At 45.3% G+C, this 21,225-nt stretch overlaps 1 protein-coding gene across 16 annotated transcripts in view; it reads right to left on the bottom strand.

The window, feature by feature from the left end:
- The window catches only part of TENM4 (teneurin transmembrane protein 4), a 1,515,223-nt gene that overhangs the window by 61,403 nt on the left and 1,432,595 nt on the right, over window positions 1-21,225 (bottom strand). For all 16 annotated transcript variants that reach the window (XM_083499088.1, XM_083499080.1, XM_083499085.1 and 13 more), the window contains 3 exons: window positions 13,647-13,766; window positions 8,056-8,317; window positions 444-711 (listed from right to left, as the gene is read on the bottom strand). In XM_083499088.1, coding sequence (XP_083355214.1) covers window positions 444-711; window positions 8,056-8,317; window positions 13,647-13,766 — 650 coding nt within the window. The remainder of the gene's footprint in view (window positions 1-443; window positions 712-8,055; window positions 8,318-13,646; window positions 13,767-21,225) is intronic.

The raw sequence follows: 21,225 nt of genomic DNA, 5'->3' as shown, positions 1-21,225 counted from the left end.
TTTTTAGGAGGGGAAAAGTGAGTCTTATAGAGCAAAAAATACGGTAATAATAATAATGAGTTATGAGCTGGGCCGAAGGCATGCAAAACATAAAACGCTATTTAGAAGTGCCAAGAAATCGACAAGGTGGAAGCTGGGTGGATGTCCTGGGGCAAGGAATTCCACCTTGTCAGGAGCAGCAATGGCAAAAGCCCTCTAGCGCAGGCATGGGCAAACTTGGCCCAGATGTCTTGGGACTACAATTCCCATCATCCCTGACCACTGGCCCTGTTAGTTAGGGGTGATGGGAGTTGTAGTCCCAAAACATCTGGAGGGCTGAGTTTGCCTATGCCTGCTCTAGCGTTGTCCTGTCTGCCAGATGGTGGTGGAAGGTGCAAAAGGGCATCGGCCAATTGAATGGATAGGGAAGCTCATGTGATACGGGATGGAGAGCAAGCTCTTACCAAAGGCCTCCGATAACCCATACACCTTCTGGTTGTAGACGTCAGTCTTGTCCCAGATGAAGTAGTAGGAGAGGTCCGGGGCGGCAGCAAACCACTTCCTGAACAGGCGTCCCTCTACGGCTACCATGAGATGGACTTTCATGAGGTTGAACGGGATGGTAGGATGGGTCAAGCTGATCCTCAGGACCGATTTGTAGCCGGGCGTACGGCTGCTCAGGTAGCTCAGCTTGATTTTGCTGCCCGAGATTTTAATCTCTTCTTGCAAGGCCTGCAAAAAAAGCATCCCACCAAAGTGTGTTATTATATCACATACCAAGCAGGTAAATAAACACACGCAGAGCTGTGATTTATGAGATGTTTATGTGTGTTTCTTAAAAAGAAGAAGAAAGAAAACTGATTTCACGGATAGAACTCTGGTTTTATACACCCACGATAAGACACACCGATAAGTAAAAATAATTTATAAGCTTGTTTTTGGAAGCTAAGAAATGCTCATCATTCTCAGGCTGCATCCATACCTTGAACTCAGCAGGACTTCTTAGTTGGTATAAACAAAATTGTGATATCATTATTATCAACATGCTATTCACTCTAAGGTCCCACAAAGGGTTGCAACAATTTAAAAGACAACATAAAGGTTTTAAAAACATACAATTGCAAAACTTACAATTATCTATATATATAAAACCATCATGGCACCATGAATCATAACAGATGTCTTTATTTGCATGAACACACACAACAGGTCTAACAGCGTCCCTGTGATCAGCGGGGAATTTTGTTCCAGTAACCTGAAGATCCAGAAGCATTTGTTTTCGTTCGTTCAAGGCTTCGAGATTTCTTGAAGACAATGCTCCTTCTGCAAGGTGAGCTTGTTTTCTCCTGCTCTGGAGGGTAGGACGTGAACCGGTGGCTTCAAGCTACAAGAAAGGAGATCCAAAACGAACACCAGGAAGGACTTTATGACAGTAAGAGCTGTTTGCCAGTGGAATGGTCTTCCCCAGAAGGTGGTTCAGGAGCCTAAGGAATTGTAGTTTAGTCATTTAGTCGTGTCCGACTCTTCGTGACCCCATGGACCAGAGCATGCCAGGCACTCCTGTCTTCCACTGCCTCCCGCAGTTTGGTCAAACTCATGCTGGTAGCTTCGAGAACACTGTCCAACCATCTCGTCCTCTGTCGTCCCCTTCTCCTTGTGCCCTCCATCTTTCCCAACATCAGGGTCTTTTCCAGGGTCTCTTCTCACGAGGTGGCCAAAGTATTGGAGCCTCAGCTTCACGATCTGTCCTTCCAGTGAGCACTCAGGGCTGATTTCCTTCAGAATGGATAGGTTTGATCTTCTTGCAGTCCATGGGACTCTCAAGAGTCTCCTCCAGCACCAGAATTCAAAAGCATCAATTCCTCGGCGATCAGCCTTCTTTATGGTCCAGCTCTTACTTCCATACATCACTACTGGGAAAACCATAGCTTTAACTATACGGACCTTTGTTGGCAGATCTTTGTTGGCAAAGATCCTCCTTAATGGATCACTGCCTTGCCGTGGCGAAGGGGCTTGAATAACTCAGAGAAGCTATGAGCTATGCCGTGCAGGGCCACCCGAGATGGACAGGTCATGGTGGAGAGTTTTGACCAAACGTGTTCCACCTGGAAGCCACTCCAGTATCCCTGCCAAGATAACTCCATGGACAAAGACAACAGGATAAATCTACACAAATCTGGAGTGGAGGCCCTAGGGCATGTGGACGGCGACTTGTATGCTTCCTTCCGGCAACTCCTGCAGCCAAACTGGTGCCAAACGTCTTGCTCTGCTTTCCTTTGGACCACATCAACGGGGCCGAGGGTGTGTGTGTCTTGTCATCTGAGCAGCCCAGGACCTCAATAACACTCCAGGGATATCACGTTGGTACCACTAACACAGCAGTTTAACTTCACCTCCCGAGGCACACTCCGTTGTCTCTCAGGACTGATGGATGCCAGTGAAAAGGATTGCAGCAGCAAACATTTCTATTTGATCAGAAGGCAGACAGGGTAGCCAATGCTCTCCAAATGGTACTGGGACTTCTAACTCCCATCATCCCTAGTCAGTGTGGCCAACGGTCTGGGCTGATGGATGTTGTAGTCCAAGCACATCATGAGGGCACCATGTTGGCTATCTCTGGTGCACATTATGTGTGTGTGTGTGTGGGATAGGATACACTGCAAAAAGTTAGGCAATCATTGGTGACTCAGGAATAATGGATGCTTCACACAGCATTACAGTTGATAGAAAATGCCGTTTCTAACATAGTGCTGGCTGTGTGACACATATGCATAACTAAGAAATGAAACAATGTCTTTCCCCCCATTTTCAGCTATTGTTTTTTCATGCATTTAGATTCATGTAAACTTAAGCAATTCATTGATTAGTCCACTTAAATCTCATATATTTTATCATCGGAGATTTCTTTGATTAGGCAAATCCTACCAGTTGTTTTTTTTTTAATGTTAATTTTAAATCTGTCCCCCAAGCCACTTTAAATTGCGAAAATAAATAAATAATTAAGAAAAAGGGTTGCTTTGAGCTACTAGCAAGGACCCAAAATATTTCCCCGAAGTGATAATTTATAAGCCCGGAGCTTTTTTTGCATCTCTCGACAAACTGATAGACCTGGAAAGTTAATAGTGCCGTTTCCTTTATCTCATACATATTTACTTTCCCTGAATGCAGCCTTTTCAATTTACATAGCTTGCTGGGTATGAGCTCGAAGAAACAACAGAACTGGGGAAAGCCGGGGACTTGTCTTTTTTTATTTTTTAAACTTATTTTACAAGCTTATCTGCCAGGCATGCTGGAATCCAACGCAGCCAGTTACAAGCCGAGGAAGGGGAAGTGGGCCTTTAATGCAATCTGTCTTTGCATGGAGAGAAAGCGTTGTTTGCAACATCTTGCCCTGATGCTGTGTTATTAAATTATTGCTTCGCTCTGCTGTGGCCCGTCTTCCTTGCCCAACTGCAGTGTCTCATACCGAAGGTCAGTTGTGGGAGAAAGCAAAGAGCAGCGAAAGGCTTTGGTGCAAAACGATGCAAGGAATTCCAAAATGGCAGCACTTTGGAAGACACATGGTCATTCCTCCTCTGGTCGCCGCTGTGGATACACAATCTTGACTGCCTGTCTTCAGGTGCCGTGGCAGACTTTGGGCTTTAACATTTCTGTGGCACCCTAGGCAGTGACAAAATTCGGTGCCCCCTTTGCCTCTGGCTTTCCATTGTTCATCATTGCTGCAGCATCCCCCTATCGGCTTGGTGCCCAGTGAAGGCAAACCCCCTAAATCTACCTCTGCCAGGCACTGATATGGGTGGCACAGTGGTCTAAAGCACTCAGCCTCTTGGGCTTGCCGATCAGATTATCTACTTGCACTTTGACATGCTTTTGAACTGCTAGGTTGGCAGGAGCAGGGACCGAGCAACGGGAGCTCATCCCGTCACGGGGATTCGAACCGCCAACCTTCTGATCGGCAAGTCCTAGGCTCTGTGGTTTAACCCTCAGTGCCACCCGCGTCCCTTCCCAAGGGATAGGCTTCTTATAAAGCAGCATTCTCAACCCACAAGCCAGGTAGGTTTCACACTGGGATCTCCCTCTGTTTCTGAAAAATCTCACCCCATTGCTCTTTTCACCCAGTGGCTGCTGGGTAGGAGAGGCAATGCAAGATGCCAGATAATCTGGATTCCTTTTGCCTGCTTTATTCCCCCTCTCTGCACGCTGCAAAGCCTTCGAGTGATAATTTCCGAGTCCCTTTCCTTCCCTCCCATCGAATTGTAAATAACATAGCTCTGGGAGTGAGGGGTTTTCCCCCTCTCCTTCTCCCCAGCAGAGACAATTGCAGATTGTCTCCGCTGGTGACTGTTGTTAACCGGCGTTTCCCTGCCAGTCGATCAGATACGGGCAGAAACAAATAACGGCGACGTGAGCGGCAAGCTTTAAATATCAAAAATATGCAAATGCCTATGCAAATTAGTCCGAGACCCAGAGGGGAAGTAAGCATTTGTGCAGAGAGAAGTGTGTGTGTGTATTTGTATAAGGAGGGGAAAGGCCATGCGTAAAGGCATGATATTTTATTGTATTTCTGGTTTTTCTGGAAGCCGCCCAGAGTGGCTGGGGAGGCCCAGCCAGATGGGCGGGGTATAAATAATAAATTATTATTATTATTATTATTATTATTACTTTGCATGAGTAACACAGGAAGCTGGTTTTTTACGAGTCAAAACCGGCTGGTGCATCTAGCCCAGTTCTGCCAGGTTTCTGTTTAGCCTGGAGAAGAGGAGGTTAAGGGGTGATATGATAGCCATGTTCAAATATATAAAAGGATGTCACATAGAGGAGGGAGAAAAGTTGTTTTCTGCTGCTCCAGAGAAGCGGACACGGAGCAATGGATCCAAACTACAAGAAAGAAGATTCCACCTAAACATTAGGAAGAACTTCCTGACAGTAAGAGCTGTTCGACAGTGGAATTTGCTGCCAAGGAGTGTGGTGGAGTCTCCCACTTTGGAGGTCTTTAAGCAGAGGCTTGACAACCATATGTCAGGAGTGTTCTGATGGTGTTTCCTGCTTGGCAGGGGGTTGGACTCGATGGCCCTTGTGGTCTCTTCCAACTCTATGATTCTATGATTCAGGCAGGAATCTTTCAAAACCTTATGCAAGGATATCAGGGATTGGAAATAGGACCTTCTGAATGCAAAGCATGGACACAACTCTCCCAAATGCTAAAATCCTGCCCCTTTTTAGATGCAAAGCATTAAAAAAGTTGAAACAAACAAACAAAAAAATTCCTTCCAGTAGCACCTTAGAGACCAACTAAGTTTGTTAATGGTATGAGCTTTCGTGTGCATGCTCACTTCTTCAGATTAAAAAAGTTGTATCAGGTTGAAGAGGGGGAAGGAATGCTATGCGAGTGGCTGTTTAACCCTCTCTTTGAAGGCATTGGTCTATTAAGGATTCTCCCCAGTTGGTTTTCTGTCGTTTAAGGAAAGGGCATTGTCCCTCTGTATCTTTTCCCCCTCTCGGGAGAAAATGGCAGCTGAGGAGGATGATTTTGAACAGACAAATTTGGGCAAGGGGAGCGTTACCCTTGCCTGCCCCTCCTCCAAACACATTGGTTCTCAAGTCTGCCATCCGTGGCTGCTTTGCATTTAGCAGTGCCTGCCCAGAAAATAAACTACAGTGGCACCTTGGTTCTCAAATGCATTGGTACTCAAACGGCATGGAGCCCAAACACTGCAAACCCAGAAGTAAGTATTCCAGTTTGCGAACATTTTTCAGAAGCTGAACGTGCTCCGTTTTGAGTGTTACGCTTCTGTTTTGAGTGCCACACTTCCCTTTTGAGTGTTACGCAAAGGTCTGTCTGTTTTTAAGATTTATTTTGCGTTTTTGTGGCTCTTTTTTGTGACTGTGTGGAACCCAGTTCAGCTACTGATGGATTCATTGTGTGACTGCAGTACATTGTTTATTGCTTTCATTTTATGGATCAATGGTCTCGTTAGATAGTAAAACTCGTGTTAAATTGCTGTTTTAAGTGGTATCTGAAGAAGTGTGCATGCACACGAAAGCTTATACCCAGAACAAACTTAGTTGGTCTCTAAGGTGCTACTGGACTATTTTATTTTATTTTTATTTCGACTGCGTCAGACCAACATGGCTACCTATCTGAATATAGAATGCTGTTTTAGGTGTTGTTTCTAAAAGTCTAGAACGGATTAATCCATTTTGCGTTACTTTCTATGGGAAAGCGCGCCTTGGTTTGGGAATGCTTTTGGTTTTGGAACACACTTCCAGAACAGATGAAGTTTGAGAACCAAGGTACCACTGTACATGCAACATGGTAGTTTGGCCTTTTCACAAGCAAAGGCATTTATAATTATATATAAAATCTTTATTACGGTCCAGAGACCCAACAAATTGTTACAAAGCAATGCACAATTCAGACAGCCTACCTCCAGGTTAAACAAGCATTTTGTTCAGACTTAAAGATAGGGATCATTGGTTCTTGAAACCACCGATAAAAACTTCGCCACTGCTAATGTTCTAGCATTTGTCTGGTCTTCCAATAGGAACCTGACATAGTGAGCCTCTGATTTCCTGGGAAAGGTACCAGCAAGGGTAGAATCATAGAATCATAGAATCATAGAGTTGGAAGAGACCACAAGGGCCATCGAGTCCAACCCCCTGCCAAGCAGGAAACACCATCAGAGCACTCCTGACATATGGTTGTCAAGCCTCTGCTTAAAGACCTCCAAAGAAGGAGACTCCACCACACTCCTAATATAATATCAGTTCAGTTCTGACAGAGTGATTTATAATTAGAAAAGGCTTTGGCTGGCCTGTAAGCTGACTTGTAGATGTGCTGAAATTCGTTTTAACTGGGTTTTTTTAAAATGTCTTACTTTTTCAAAATCTGGCATTATCGCTGCTTTAATCACAACACGATATTTTGTTAATGTTGGTTCTAACATATGTACGCGTCCGTTTGGCTCATGGCTGTCAACTTACAGATTTGAAAATAAGGGACCAGCAGCCTCGGAAATAAGGGATCAGCAGCCAAAATAAGGGATTTTGCTTAGATTATTCAGAAATCCAGCACTCATGGAGCCATGCTGCTTTTGCTGCAGCTGACTGTGTGTTGCAGGGGGTTGGACTAGATGATCCTAAGGGTCTACCAACTCCGACCAAAGAAGAGTGGCAGACAAAACTGATGAATGACGTCGAGACGGCAAAGCTTACAGGCAGAATTAGAAACCAGGAAGAGGACCTCTTCAATAAAGAATGGGGAAAGGTTATAATTTAGTTGAAAAGCTATTGTAAAGAGTTGGTAGGATTGACAGAACACTTGTAGTAAAAATTTGAACTATGGATGGACAAATGATTTATAAAAATAGAGTTATGAAAGGGATGCAGAGGGGGAAATCACAACATTAAGATGCTGCACTGGTTGGAGGGTATGCTAAGCAGCACGTCGAGGCTGCCATCGTCCTGGCACGAGGAGTTCCATCGACTCTTCCCCGCCTGAGAGAGAGGGAGGGAGGGAGAGAGACTCTCGCCGACACCACCTGCGAGCCTGGCATGAGGCGGTTGCGGCACCGCAGCGGCCGCTGAAGCACTGTCCTTCTGCGTCCCTCCCCATCCCCTCCTCTTCCTCCTCCCTCAGGCCACCTCCTCAGCCGCCGCTGCCGCCTCCGGCTTCCCATGGCAGCGCGGCGGAAGTCTCCCAAGAGAGGGGCTGCCTGCCCGTCCGCTGCCACCTGTCACCTCAAGACGTGCCCCTGAGGGGGAAAAGGGAGAGCGGAGATGCGGCAGCTCGTGTGCGTGCTCTCTCAACGCGGAGGACCACGAGCCTGCTTCCCTCCCTAGCCGGGCGAGCATGAAACCCGGGAAATTTAAGGGACATCATCAATAAGGGACAGCAGCAGGACACGGCGCTGGGATGAGGGAGTTTCCCACCAAATAAGGGACGGTTGACAGCTATGGTTTGGCTTGCTTGTTTTTCCCACGTTGAGCTGGGCTCTGAGACCACAACCTCCCTGCTCAGTACAGACAAGCAGGACCGGCGATCAGAAATGCCCTTTCTCCCCCTTGTGGTCCTACCTGTATCTCCGGGACGATGGGACCTCTCTCCGAGCAGGAGCTGGCGAACGCCGTCAGAGGGGAAGGCGAGACCACAGGGTTGGGCCGGGCGAAGTTGCTCAGGTCGCAGCTGGGGATGTCGTTCTCTTCGTGCCTCATGACGATGGTCTCCATGACAAAGAAGCGGTCCCACGGCAGCCAGAGGGTGTGCTCCTGGGTGATGAAAGGCGCCCGCTCAAAGTGCAAGATGATGGAGATGCCGCCGTTGGTCACCAGGTCAAAGCTGTCAATGTAAACACAAGAACCAGGCGTTGGAAACCTGTGCAGCTCAACCCTTCACTCAGCTTCTCAGTTCCCGGGTCACGCTGGAAAGTGACCACTGGACAGAACCTGAGAACCAGTCTAATTTAAGCAGTGTACACAAGAAGCGTTTTGTTATAGAATCAATGGAAACTACAGTGGTGCCTCGCAAGACGAAAATAATTCGTTCCGCGAGTCTTTTCGTCTCGCGATGTTTTTCGTCTTGCGAAGCACGGTCCGTCACAACTGCGCCTCTTCAAGTGGCTTTAAGAAAAAAGCGCAAGACGTTTTCGTCTTGCGAAGCAAGCCCATAGGGAAATTTGCCTAGCGAAGCAACGCAAAACCGAAAAACCCTTTCGACTAGCGAGTTTTTTGTCTTGCGAGGCATTCGTCTTGCGGGGCACCACTGTACCATACTTTTCAGTGTATAAGACTAGGGTTTTTCTCTCTAAAAATTATGCTTAAAAGTGGGGGTAGTCTTATACATGGATAGTGCATAGTGAGGACAGTTGGCCTTGGTGAAGATTTGACATTTTTATCCCCCCAAAAGTTTTTGATTTGAGTTTCTACTGAAATGAGGCTGCATTTTAATGTTGTATTTTAATCTTGTTTTTAAGTTGTATTTTAATCAATTGTTTTTATACCTGGTGTTAGCCGCCCTGAGCCCGGTCTTGACTGGGGAGGACGGGGTATAAATAATAATAATAATAATAATAATAATAATAATAATAATAATAATTTGCTACTGCTGTCAGTGGGCATTGTGCATATTATTGGTTGCTGCATCAATGGGTGGTATTGATTGGCTGCTGTTGAGGCAATTGGGCGGGCAATTGGGAGCTTCTGCCGGCGTTGGGACAGACAAGAGGTGGAATTTGCGGTGCATGAGCAGTTTTCAGCAATCCCAAAAAATTCAACAACTCTGGGCAGTCCTCTGCAAAATAGTGCCATCTCCCCCCATTTTCTTAAATTTGAGTCCCCCAAAATAGATACATGGAAAAATATGGTAGTTGTTATTTTTTGGTCTGCACACAATCCAGATCTATGGTGTTATGTACTGAAGTTCTCACCCTGGGCCAGCAGGGGGATACTGTAGATAGTTTTCACTCAGGTCCACCTATGCAAATAGGGGATTGAAAGTGACGTTCAGTGATTGGCTAGTTACAGAAAGTGGTTACTGTTGCGTTCTAGTGGAGCTCTATATAAGCAGGCTGGCTGAACCCTTCAGTTTAGTTCTGTTCTGGCCTGTGAATAAACAAGAGCTGTTTTGAAGAATCGCTGTGTCGTCTGATATGTTCACCCACAACTTAACATATGGAGTATTCTTTGCCCCTGAAAAGCACTTCCCGAGAAACCGGATTCGTTCCGAAAAGAAACACTCATTGCAGATTGATTCTGCGTTCCCCCACAGTGTGTCATCTTGACAACGAATGAAAGCAGACATAGGGGGTCCCAACAACGTATTCACACCTGCCCAGTGGTGCTGTGGGTGGGCATACACCTAGGCTGAAACCACCAAGATTGCTGGACGATATAAAGAAGACGCTATGGGGAAAAAATGAGATTTTCAGAGGTGAATATTCTCTTGAACTGCATGCCCATTGTATGGAAATTGACAACAGGACAGCGAAAATAGATTCCATCTGCCCTAATGGTGGCTGAGAGACTGATGCTGATGAACTGGAAGAACAGAGATAACGATTCTCCTTAATCAATGGCTTGACAACACGGCAACATTGGCAACTTATGAATGGACAGCTTATTGACACAAACTTTCTTTGGATGAATACAATGATACCTGGAATAAGCTTACGAAGAATATATTAGGTTATTGGCAATTATATGTGTTTTAGGATAATAAGAATATACATATGTACCTGTTTATTTAACTTACATGCAGAATTCATCATGGGAAAGGCTGGGCTGGATGAATCCCAAGCCAGAATTAAGATTGCCAGAAGAAATATCAACAACCTCAGATAAGCAGAGGACACAACCTTGATGGCAGAAAGTGAGGAGGAATTAAAGAACCTTTTAATGAGGGTGAAAGAGGAGAGGGCAAAATATGGCCTGAAGCTCAACATCAAAAAAACTAAGATCCTGGCCACTGGTCATGTTACTTGCTTGGGTTCCATGATTACTGAAGATGGTGACAGCAGTCACGAAATTAAGAGATGCCTGCTTCTTGGGAGAAGCGATCACAAACCTAGACAGCATCTTAAAAAAGTAGAGACATCACCTTGCCGACAAAGGTCTGTATAGTTCAAACTATGGTTTTTCCAGTAGTGATGTATGGAAGTGAGAGCTGGACCATAAAGAAGGCTGGTCGCCGAAGAATGGATGCTTTTGAATTATGGTGCTGGAGGAGACTCTTGAGAGTCCCATGGACTGCAAGAAGATCAAACCTATCATTTCTGAAGGAAATCAGCCCTGAGTGCTCACTGGAAGGACAGATCCTGAAGCTGAGGCTCCAAGACTTTGGCCACCTCATGGGAAGAGAAGACTCCCTGGAAAAGACCCTGATGTTGGGAAAGATGGAGGGCACAAGGAGAAGGAGACGACAGAGGATGAGATGGTTGGATAGTGTTCTTGAAGCTACCAGCATGAGTTTGACCAAACTACGGGAGGCAGTGGAAGACAGGAGTGCCTGGCGTGCTCTGGTCCATGGGGTCACGAAGAGCCGGACATGACTAAACAACAACATAGTAATATGGTTATATAAAACCATTTACCCCCTTTTTTCCAATCTCGCTCACTTTTTTATATCTTTTCTCACTTGGTCTTTTTATAAATGAAATTATTCTAATAAAATTTCAGTAAAAATAAAGATTGCAACCCCCACTTCTTTCTTTATGCACCTGGGGCAAGTGCAGGATAACCCATGAAGAGGACAATGAAATAACTACACCCATCCTCCTTTGACGGCAGTCTAGAATGCAAATAGTATAGTAAGGATAGGCCTAAACAGTTCCACATTGGGAGAAACCCACACTTTTGTGCTTTGAATGGGTTAGTATGTACAGCCCTGGAGACAAAACCTGGAATCATCCCAAATGTGTGCTTTAGAGAGGACATATTTTTTTTTTTTGCCATGAAGTGATAATAAAATGCTTCCATTTTTAAAAACCTCTTTATTTATATACATAAACGAAGTGAGATGTTTATTCTGCAATTCAAATAGAGACATCAAAAACTCTGGCCGTTCGCTTTTAAAAGCCTTCATTTGTTGCTTGCCAGAGAAATGAAGAGCATTTAAGTCTTGATGAGGGCATTTTTAACAGCTAGTTAGCATTTGGCAAAGCCCAGAAAGCAGCCTGGGGCTGAGTATGAAATGGGGGGGGGGGGAGAGACTACAAAAAGAACTGGGGTTGTTTTCCTTTTAAATACTAAAAATAAAAAGGAGTTCAACAAGCGGCTGGAAAAAGAAGGGTCGTTTATAAATGAAAACATCTCTTCTTTGCCTCACTGGCGAGGGGAGTTGCTAGGAACAGTGAACTCTAATGAGCTTTAGAACTGTGCTTCCTTTTGGCACAACCGTGAAACTGGGGGGAAAAGGGAAGGAATCGATCTCAAGCAGGCGAGGAAAACACAGAGGCGACATTGTTGTTGCGGGAGATGCAGCTACTCATCAGCTCCTGCCTTCGCCTTGAAGTTACCTTGATGAGGCCAAGAAGCGATGAAGGAAAGAGAAAGAGAGATAAGACCCAAGCCAGCGGAATCAAAACGAAAATCGGCCAGCAAAACTCGCCTCCTATCAAGAAGCATCAAAGCGTTCTCTCTGACAAGGGCCGCCGATGATGCCCTGGCCTTTACGAAAGCGCTTTCAGAAGCGTGTGGTCTGCAGTCCTACCTAGTCAATGGCTCAAAGCGAGAATTTTGTTGTTGAAAAAAGAAGAGCGGGTTTTACAGCTTGGTGCTGCAAACTTTTCCACTGAGGTGGAAATGCACACAGCCTTAGCTCTCCCCAGTGCCCTTGGAATGCCCCGCTCCTATATTCTCCTGGCATGGCTAGGACTCAGCCACAGCACTGGAAAACAGCCGCAACTCCACCGAGGTTTCCAATGTTTCAATGCAACATGCACCTGAGATGCTTAGAGGACGCTGGTTCCCTGTAGCTTCACTTCTCGCAGTGAGGGAACCGCCAGAAGGCCCTCGGCACTGGACCTCAGTGTCCGGGTAGAATGATGGGGGTGGAGACGCTCCTTCAGGTCTACTGAGCCAAGGCCGTTTAGGGCTTTCAAGGTCAGCACCAACACTTTGAATTATGCCCGGAAATGTACTGAGAGCCAATGCAGGTATTTCAGGACCGGTGCCATATGGTCTTACAGCCGCTTCCAGTCACCAGTCTAGCTGCCGCTTTCTGGATTAGTTGTAGTTTCCAGGTCACCTTGAAAGGTAGTATCGGGAGTAGCAGCTTTCCTTAGACGTTGGAAGATTCTAACTTCCCCACCTAATTCACAGCCTGCTTATTTATTAGTGCCAGTCCACACCCAGCAAGGAAAGAAAGGAATCTGCCAGCACCCTATGAAACAGACAAGCTGAGTGGCTGGGGAAACCCAGCCAGATGGGCGGGGTATAAATAATAATAATAATAATAATAATAATAATAATAATAATAATAATAATAATAATAATAATAAACAATAACAATAACAATAACAATAACAACAACAACAACAACAATAATAATAATAATAATTCTTCACCCCACTCTGGAAGAATGGCAAACGCAATTAATAGACTACATGGAAATGGCGGAAATGACTGGCAGAATCCGAGACCAGGGAGAAGAGTTGGTGGAAGAAGATTGGAGGAAATTTAAAACTTATTTACAGAAACACTGCAAAATTTTTGAATGCTGATGATGTCGAAATGAATTGAAGGGGTTCTAGCAACAAGGTAAAATGTAAGATGGGATTGATAATAGATAAACTAATTGGATATGAATTTGCTGAACCAATTTTTTAAAAAAGGGATACAAAAAAGGGAGGCGTGAGGAAGTCAGGAAAATAAGTTAACTAAAGATGAGAAATGAAAAAAAGAGGGAGTTTTGTTTTTCTTTTTTCTATGTCTTTCTTTTTCTTTTTTTCTTTTTTCTTTTCTTTTTTTGTGTTTAATGTTTGTATTTTTGTATTTTGTAACTTTGTATTTTTCTGTTTTTGTATTTTCTGAATTTCCTCACTGATAAAACTTAATAAAATGTTTAATAATAATAATAATAATAATTATAATAATTCACAGCCAAGCCTCTGCTTTGAAGCCAGCCTTGCACTTCACACAACGAAAAGGCAGAAAGGGGCCCACATACGTACCTGCCATCCTGCCTGCTGATAGTGTAGCCGAAAAGAGGGTTGTTGACAAAGCTGATATTCACGCCGACGAGCGGGGTCCCATCCGATGTCATCACCTGCCCACGAATCACACAAGGGTGGCTGCAGGGAGAAGAGAAAGCGCCACAAGCTTAATTTTTAATCCTGTCCTCTGCTGTATGTTGAAGGAAAACCATATGAAAACGATGTACCGTTGGTACCTAACTCCTACTAAATTAGCAAAAATGTATAGAAGAGCTACAAATATTTGTTGGAAGTGTAAAGAAAAAGGAGGCACATTCTGCCACATGTGGTGGGTGTGCAGGATAACAAAAGCATATTGGGAAATGATTCATAATGAGTTGAAAAAAATGTTTAAAGTAACTTTTGTGAAAAAAATCCAGAAGCCTTTTTATTAGATATTTTAGGTCCAGAAATAACAAAGGAGCAGAAAAGACCGTTTATGTACACAACGGCAGCTGCGAGGATACTTCTATCCCAGAGATGGAAGGAATACAACGTCCCTACCAGAGAACAATGGTTAATAATGATAATGGACTATGCAGAAATGGCAAAAATGACTGGGAAGATCAGACAATAAATTTAATAAAAAATGGGAAAAATTTATAACTTATTTAGAAGAACACTGTAAACAATAAAAAACACCGACAGGATTTTAACAACACTATGGTAACAATTGACTATTAAGGAAAAATGGAGAACATTGTATGATGCAGTTGAAAAAGAATAACTATGGAACCCATGGAGGCGTGGAGGAAAGTCTGGGATTCAGAGAATCCTGTTTGTATATGATCTATATACGAATGCAAATGTTCAATGTTGAGCTGGATAAAAACATTTTTTTCTTAATCCTGCCCTCCCAGTGGCTGCCCCTGGAGGCTTTCAACAATTTGAAATTTTGTGGTACAATAAAAAATAGACATGTATTAAAACTGCAAAGAACTTGACAATAAAATAATATTATGTGTGTGTAATACGATACATTTGGAAATAAAATAATAATAATAATAATAATAATAATAATAATAATAATAATAATAATAATAAATTTTATTTATATCCCGCCCTCCCCAGCCGAAGCCGGGCTCAGGGCGGCTAACTTACACCAAACCTTCGAAGTCTTACGAATTTGCACTAAATCTTCAGTACAAAGCCCCAGTTTATGCAGTCGGCTCTGTGCTTTTGCTACTGCAACCTCCGTTTGTGTATGGGTGTGTGGCGAAGGATGCATCTTATGAATCCTCCCGAGACAGACAGATGCTAACAAGTGATGCATGGAAGATACCAAACAATTGCTGGCAGATTTCCAGGGATCTCTGCATATTCACTGGAAGCAAAGCTTGTCCTGTAAGGCGCAAGGCCCTTTGCACCCTTAAGACACAGAACTGAAAGCTGCTGAGGTGTTGCCTAGCCCTAGCTCTGGTGCCGTTTCTGGGAGAGCAATGGGGTACGACTTCCTGCCACGTGATGGTGGCTGTGCCCACTGTTGGAGGCTGTGCACCTCTGTATTAAAGGTGCTGAGAATTGTAGGTGTGGAGAGTGCTGTGGCACTCAGATCCTGCTCACCTGCTTCCTGTTATGGCCATATGGTTGGCCACTGTGAGAACATGATGCTTGGTTACATGAGCTTTTAGCTTAATCCAGAAGAGCTCTTCCAGCAGAGAACACTAGGGAGAAATACTCAAATTTTCTCTGAACTAAAAGGGGTGGCAGGAGCAGGGAATAGTCCTTCCTTCCTTCTTTCCTTCCTTCCTTCTCAGATTGGCTTGTTGAGCCGAGGGCTTCTTGATGTGAGAAGGGATGATCTCCGAGAAATGTGGTAACCATGCTTCTTCAGTCTCAACTGGGCATTACTCTATTTTTCCCCACTTGCTCCCTAGTCTCTGCATTTAGAACTGCTTTGATTTCCCCACTGCAGATCTGTTAGCAGCTGATTAAAGCTTGATCTCTACTACTGGTTATTCCTAGAACATCTAATCTCGCTCAGACCACTTCTCCTCCTCTGAAGAAAAGCCTCTCTCTGATCTTGTTCTCTCCCCATCTGAGTTGCAGCCTAGAGGATGGCAGCCTTGCTGTTGGCTTTTCATCTCATCTGCCTCTTTTATCTCAGGCCCCATTTGTGCACAATATGTTTTAAGGGACGACAGATCACTTTAAACCATTGTCGCTTCCCCCAGAGAATTCTGGGAACTGTAGTTTGTTAGAGAGTTCTCTGCTCTCCTCTAGTAAGAGGCATCGATTGTTAAAACACTCTGGGAATTATAGATGTGGGAGGGGAATAGGGCTCTCAACAACTCTCAGCATCCTTATTGACCTACAGTTCCCAGAATTATTTGGGGAGAAGCCATGACTGTTTATAAAGTGGTCTGATACCCCTTGTGTGGTTGCAGAAGGGGCCTCAGATTCAACCACACATTTATCCTCCTTCTACCGCAAGCCAGCTATTTTTCATCATCTGCATGTCTTAAGTTTGTTTGCTGTTCAAGTAACTAATACAGTAGAAGATTGATTTACATGACTGGATGTGAGTTTAGCTGGAGGGATACACACTCAGCCTAATAATAATAATATGTGTTGGAAGTCAGAATAAAACCATAACTTGAGGCACTTTCGGAGACACACTGGCTTATGGAGCTGGCGTGAGAAATAAGGTAAGAGGCTGCTGAGTTTGGGGTATTCCCACACAAAGACATATATGAAGGCTCTGAGGTTTTTGAACCTCTGGGAAGACTATTCCCAGCTGAGGCTTGGCTGGTGGCAGAACCTTGAGGTGATAGTGAGAGTAGCACTGTTCCAGTCCCAAGGTGGAGGAACACAATATAAACTCCCTGCACCAGCACAGAATCACAGATTTGTAGAGCTGGAAGGGACTCCGTGGGTTGTCTAGTCCAGGGATCAGCAAACTTTTTCAGCAGGGGGACGGTCCACTGTCCCTCAGACCTTGTGGGGGGCCAGACTATATTTTTTGGGGGGAAATGGAACAAATTCCTATGCCCCACAAATAACCCAGAGATGCATTTTAAATAAAAGCACACATTCTACTCATGTAAAAACACCAGGCAGGCCCCACAAATAACCCAGAGATGCATTTTAAATAAAAGGGCACATGCTGATTCCCAGACCGTCCACGGGCCGGCTGCACTTGGCTGAAGGGAGCCCAAGGAAGGATGGGTGGGTGAAAAATGAAGAAGAGGTTTAAGTCCTACACTTTGCCTGATAAGATTTCTCCCCCCCTTTTTTTTTATTTCCCCCAAGTGATAAAAGTTACCCCGTTTGGGAAAAGCAATTAACGCCGTGCCTTGTCAGCACCTGGCCTCTACTGGGTCAACACGTCCTTTCTGGAGGCGAGAACGCCTCTCCCACAATGCACCGAGCCCCACAGGAACATGGTTAATGCTAATTTAGTCAGTCGTTTCCTTCAGAAGACCTTGGTCTAAATGCAATTACACTGCAAACAAGCTAACTGGTACTGCAAAAGACCCTCTCCCTCTCTGTGCTCTGCCCAGGGAAGTCTCTCGATGTATGTACATAAAATTACCTCTCCTGTTAATAGGAGGAGATCTCTTTCAATCAGTCTTGCCTTGCCAATATGGAATGCATATTCGGTAATTTAGCAACGCTTATTTCCACCCCCCCCCCATAGCTGAAGCCTCAGCGATCCGATGAATTATTAACATATTTCCTCTTATGAATTTGCTTGCCTTTTAAAGTTATTTTGGAAATTGTTTTGATGCTCTCTTTTCACTGAAAACAGCTATTTAGTCAGCATTTTTAATTAGTCCTTCCCAAAGGGGCCTTCTCCAGTAGTTTTTTGTTGTTTAAATGACCTTTTGGGGTTTCTTAATATTTTGGGAATGATAATTCATCACTGGATTTCAAGAAAGCAGACGGCAATTTAGGCATGCAGTAATTTCGGCCTGTCATATTATTAAGTAATGCATAATTCACCGGGAGATTAAAGTTAATGTTTCTGTTTTCCCTTAGGTGCAATGGGAAAGTTCTACTCAGAGCAAAGGCAGTGCTGGGGTTCATGGTCCACACACAGCCAAGGAAATAAAGCGTACTGCATTCTGCAACATGTCTCATGCAATCACTCCTAAACATTAATTTACCTTGTTGTCTAGGAAATAACAGAAAGACAAGAAGGGAAAAGTCCCTGAAGCGACACTCAATCCCATAAGCACTACACTTTCCCTTTTCCTGTGAAAGGGTTGCCCAGTGGCGTAGCGTGGGTTGTCAGCACCCGGGGCAAGGCAAGTAATTTGCGCCCCCTAACCCGTGGATTTGCGCCCCCTAACCCTAACCCCCAGATGTTGCGCCCGGTGCGGCCGGCCCCCCCTGACCCTCCACGCTACGCCACTGGGGTTGCCCATGTTTAAATGCAAGTGTAATATGTAAAATACTATATAAACACCAGCAACTGGGAAACACTGGCCTGCGAGCGCTGCAATTGGAGAACAGCCTTTACCAAAGGTGTCATGGGCTTTGAAGACGGTTGAACTCATGGCGAAAGGGAGAAGTGTGCTAAGAGGAAGGCACGCTTGGCAAACCCTCACTGTGATCAACTCCCGCCCAGGAACCTATGTCCCCACTGTGGAAGGACGTGTGGCTCCAGAATTGGGCTCCACAGTCACTTAAGGACTCACTGTTTCCTAAAATTATGAATAAACAGACAAATTGATCTTGCCATCCAAGAGTCTTCCTTTCCTCCTTGTCTGGTTGTTTTTATTTATTTGAGTGGTTTTCTCTTACATTTTATATGGGGTGCGGGTGGCGCTGTGGTCTAACCCACTGAGTCTCTTGGGCTTGCCGATCCCAGATTAGTGGTTCGAATGCCTGCAACAGGGTGAACTCCTGTTGCTCTGTCCCAGCTCCTGCCAACCTAGCAGTTCGAAAGCACGCCAGTGCAAGTAGATAAATAGGTACTGCTGCAGCGGGAAGGTAAACGGTGTTTCTGTGCGCTCTGGTTTCCGTCATGGTGTTTTGTTGCGCCAGAAGTGGTTTAGTCATGCTGGCCACATGACCCACATGACGCCAGCTCCCTCGGCCTGAAAGCGAGATGAGCACTGCAACCTCATAGTCATCTTTGACAGGACTTAACCTTTTATATCCTGATTGTCCGTATAGTTAAAGCTATGGTTTTCTCAGTAATGATGTATGGAAGTGAGAGCTGGACCATCAAGAAGGCTGATCGCCGAAGAATGGATGCTTTTGAATTATGGTACTGGAGGAGACTTGAGAGTCCCATGGACTGCAAGAAGATCAAACCCCTCCATTCTGAAGGAAATCAGCCCTGAGTGCTCACTGGAAGGACAGATCCTGAAGCTGAGGCTCCAATACTTTGGCCACCTCATGACAAGAGAAGACTCCCTGGAAAAGACCCTGATGTTGGGAAGGATGGAGGGCACAAGGAGAAGGGGAAGACAGAGGACGAGATGGTTGGACAGTGTTCTCGAAGCTACCAACATGAGTTTGACCGAGGCAGTGGAAGTCAGGAGTGCCTGGCGTGCTCTGGTCCATGGGGTCCCGAAGAGTTGAACATGACTAAACAACTAAACAACAACAACAACATCCTGATTGTATTCTGTCAAGAAAACCAAGGTGGTGTGTTATGTGGCTGGTCAAGACATGGACCAGACCCAAAGCTTGAGTGAAGTGCTGGACTCATAATGCCTTCAGGCCATACTGATGTTGTCTATGGGCCATGATGGTTATGCTCTGCATCCCTGGCCGGAGGTGTTTTGCTGGAAAGCACAGGGGAAGAGGGTCCTCCTTGTGGGTTTGCTGCAGACCTTTGGGTGGCCACTGCGAGGACAGGTACGTAGCTTGGGGGTACTCCAGGATCCTCTGCTGTCGCTTGAGGCTCAAGTGGACTTGGGGGCTCTGAGTGCCTTCCATCAGCTTAAGCTGGTACCCCATCTGGACAGGGATAGCCTAACTTTTTGTCTTTGTTCTGGTAACCTCTAGGCTGGATTACTGCAATGCGTTCTCCATAGGGCTGCATCTGAAGACGGTTCGGAAACCTCAGCTGGTGTAGAATTTGGCAGCCACGTTACTCACTGGGAGAAGACAGTTACACCATTCCTGGCCCGACTTGCTTCCAATTAGTTTCTGGGCCCAATCCAAAGTGCTGGTTCCGACCTATAAAGCCTTAAACGGCTCAGGACTGCAATACCTCAAGGACTGCCTCTCTTCATATGAACCTACCCGGACCCTGAGCTCATCCTCTGTGGCCCTTCTTTGTGTGCCTCTTCCACAAGAGACCCGGAGGTTGGCAACACGAGAACGGGGCCTTTTCTGCAGGGGCTCCCCATTTGTGGGTAGTGGTTAAGAGCGGTAGTCTCGTAATCTGGGGAACCGGGTTCGCGTCTCCGCTCCTCCACATGCAGCTGCTGGGTGACCTTGGGCTAGTCACACTTCTCTGAAGTCTCTCAGCCCCACTCACCTCACAGAGTGTTTGTTGTTGGGGAGGAAGGGAAAGGAGAATGTTAGCCGCTTTGAGACTCCTTAGGGTAGTGATAAAGCAGGATATCAAATCCAAACTCCTCCTCTTCCTCCTCTTCCTCCTCCTCTTCTTCTTCTTCCCCCAGGGAGGCTCACCTAGCACCTTCATTGCACACCTTTAGATGCCAGGCAAAATCGTTCCTCTTCAACCAAGCCTTTAGCTGATTAACATTCAATGCCCTTTTAAAATGTGCTTGTGGGAAAGAGCAGGGATATTGTTTTGCAGTTTTGTTTTACTGATTTACTTGTATGTATGGGACGCGGGTGGCGCTGTGGGTTAAACCACAGAGCCTAGAACTTGCCGATTAGAAGGTTGGCGGTTCAAATGCCCGCAACGGGGTGAGCTCCCGTTGCTCAGTCCCTGATCCTGCCAACCTAGCAGTTCGAAAACACATCAAAGTGCAAGTAGATAAATAGGTACCGCTCTGGCGGGAAGGTAAACGGCGTTTCCGTGCGGTGCTCTGGTTCACCAGAAGCAGCTCAGTCATTCTGGCCACATGACCCGGAAGCTGTACGCCGGCTCCCTTGGCCAATAAAGCGAGATGAGCACTGCAACCCCAGAGTCGGCCACGACTGGACCTAATGGTCAGGGGTCCCTTTACCTTTACCTATCAAGTATTTTATTCTGTGAACTGGGATCTTATGATGAAGAGCAGTAAATGAATGAATGAATGAATGAATGAATGAATGAATGAATGCTGGACCAGATGAGCCACTGGCCTGATCCTGCATTAGCCTCATGGTCGTACATACCCAGTTATAACAGGTTTAGGTGTGAGCTCCAGTTACTCAATCCAACTGCTGCTCATAATTGCCACTGTTCTTGACTGCGCCACTGGCAGAAATTAACTCCACCGTTGGCTCACAGCTGCTTAAAAGCATTATAACTACAGGAGCGGAGGGAGAAAGGTAAATGCGCACAAGGCCTAAATAGTTTTCAAGAGTTTGTTTCTGTGTTTGTTTGTGCCCCCCTTCCCAAGTGTTAAATAAGAATTTAAAAGACATTACAGGAGATTGCTGGCAAGGGAAGCCGGAAATGCAAAAAGTAGCCATCCAG

This window comes from Podarcis liolepis (genome assembly GCF_965112155.1).
Source record: "Podarcis liolepis genome assembly, chromosome: 4".
In the NCBI taxonomy this organism is placed as follows: Eukaryota; Metazoa; Chordata; class Lepidosauria; order Squamata; family Lacertidae; genus Podarcis; species Podarcis liolepis.
This window is presented reverse-complemented; position numbering and strand designations above follow the sequence as displayed.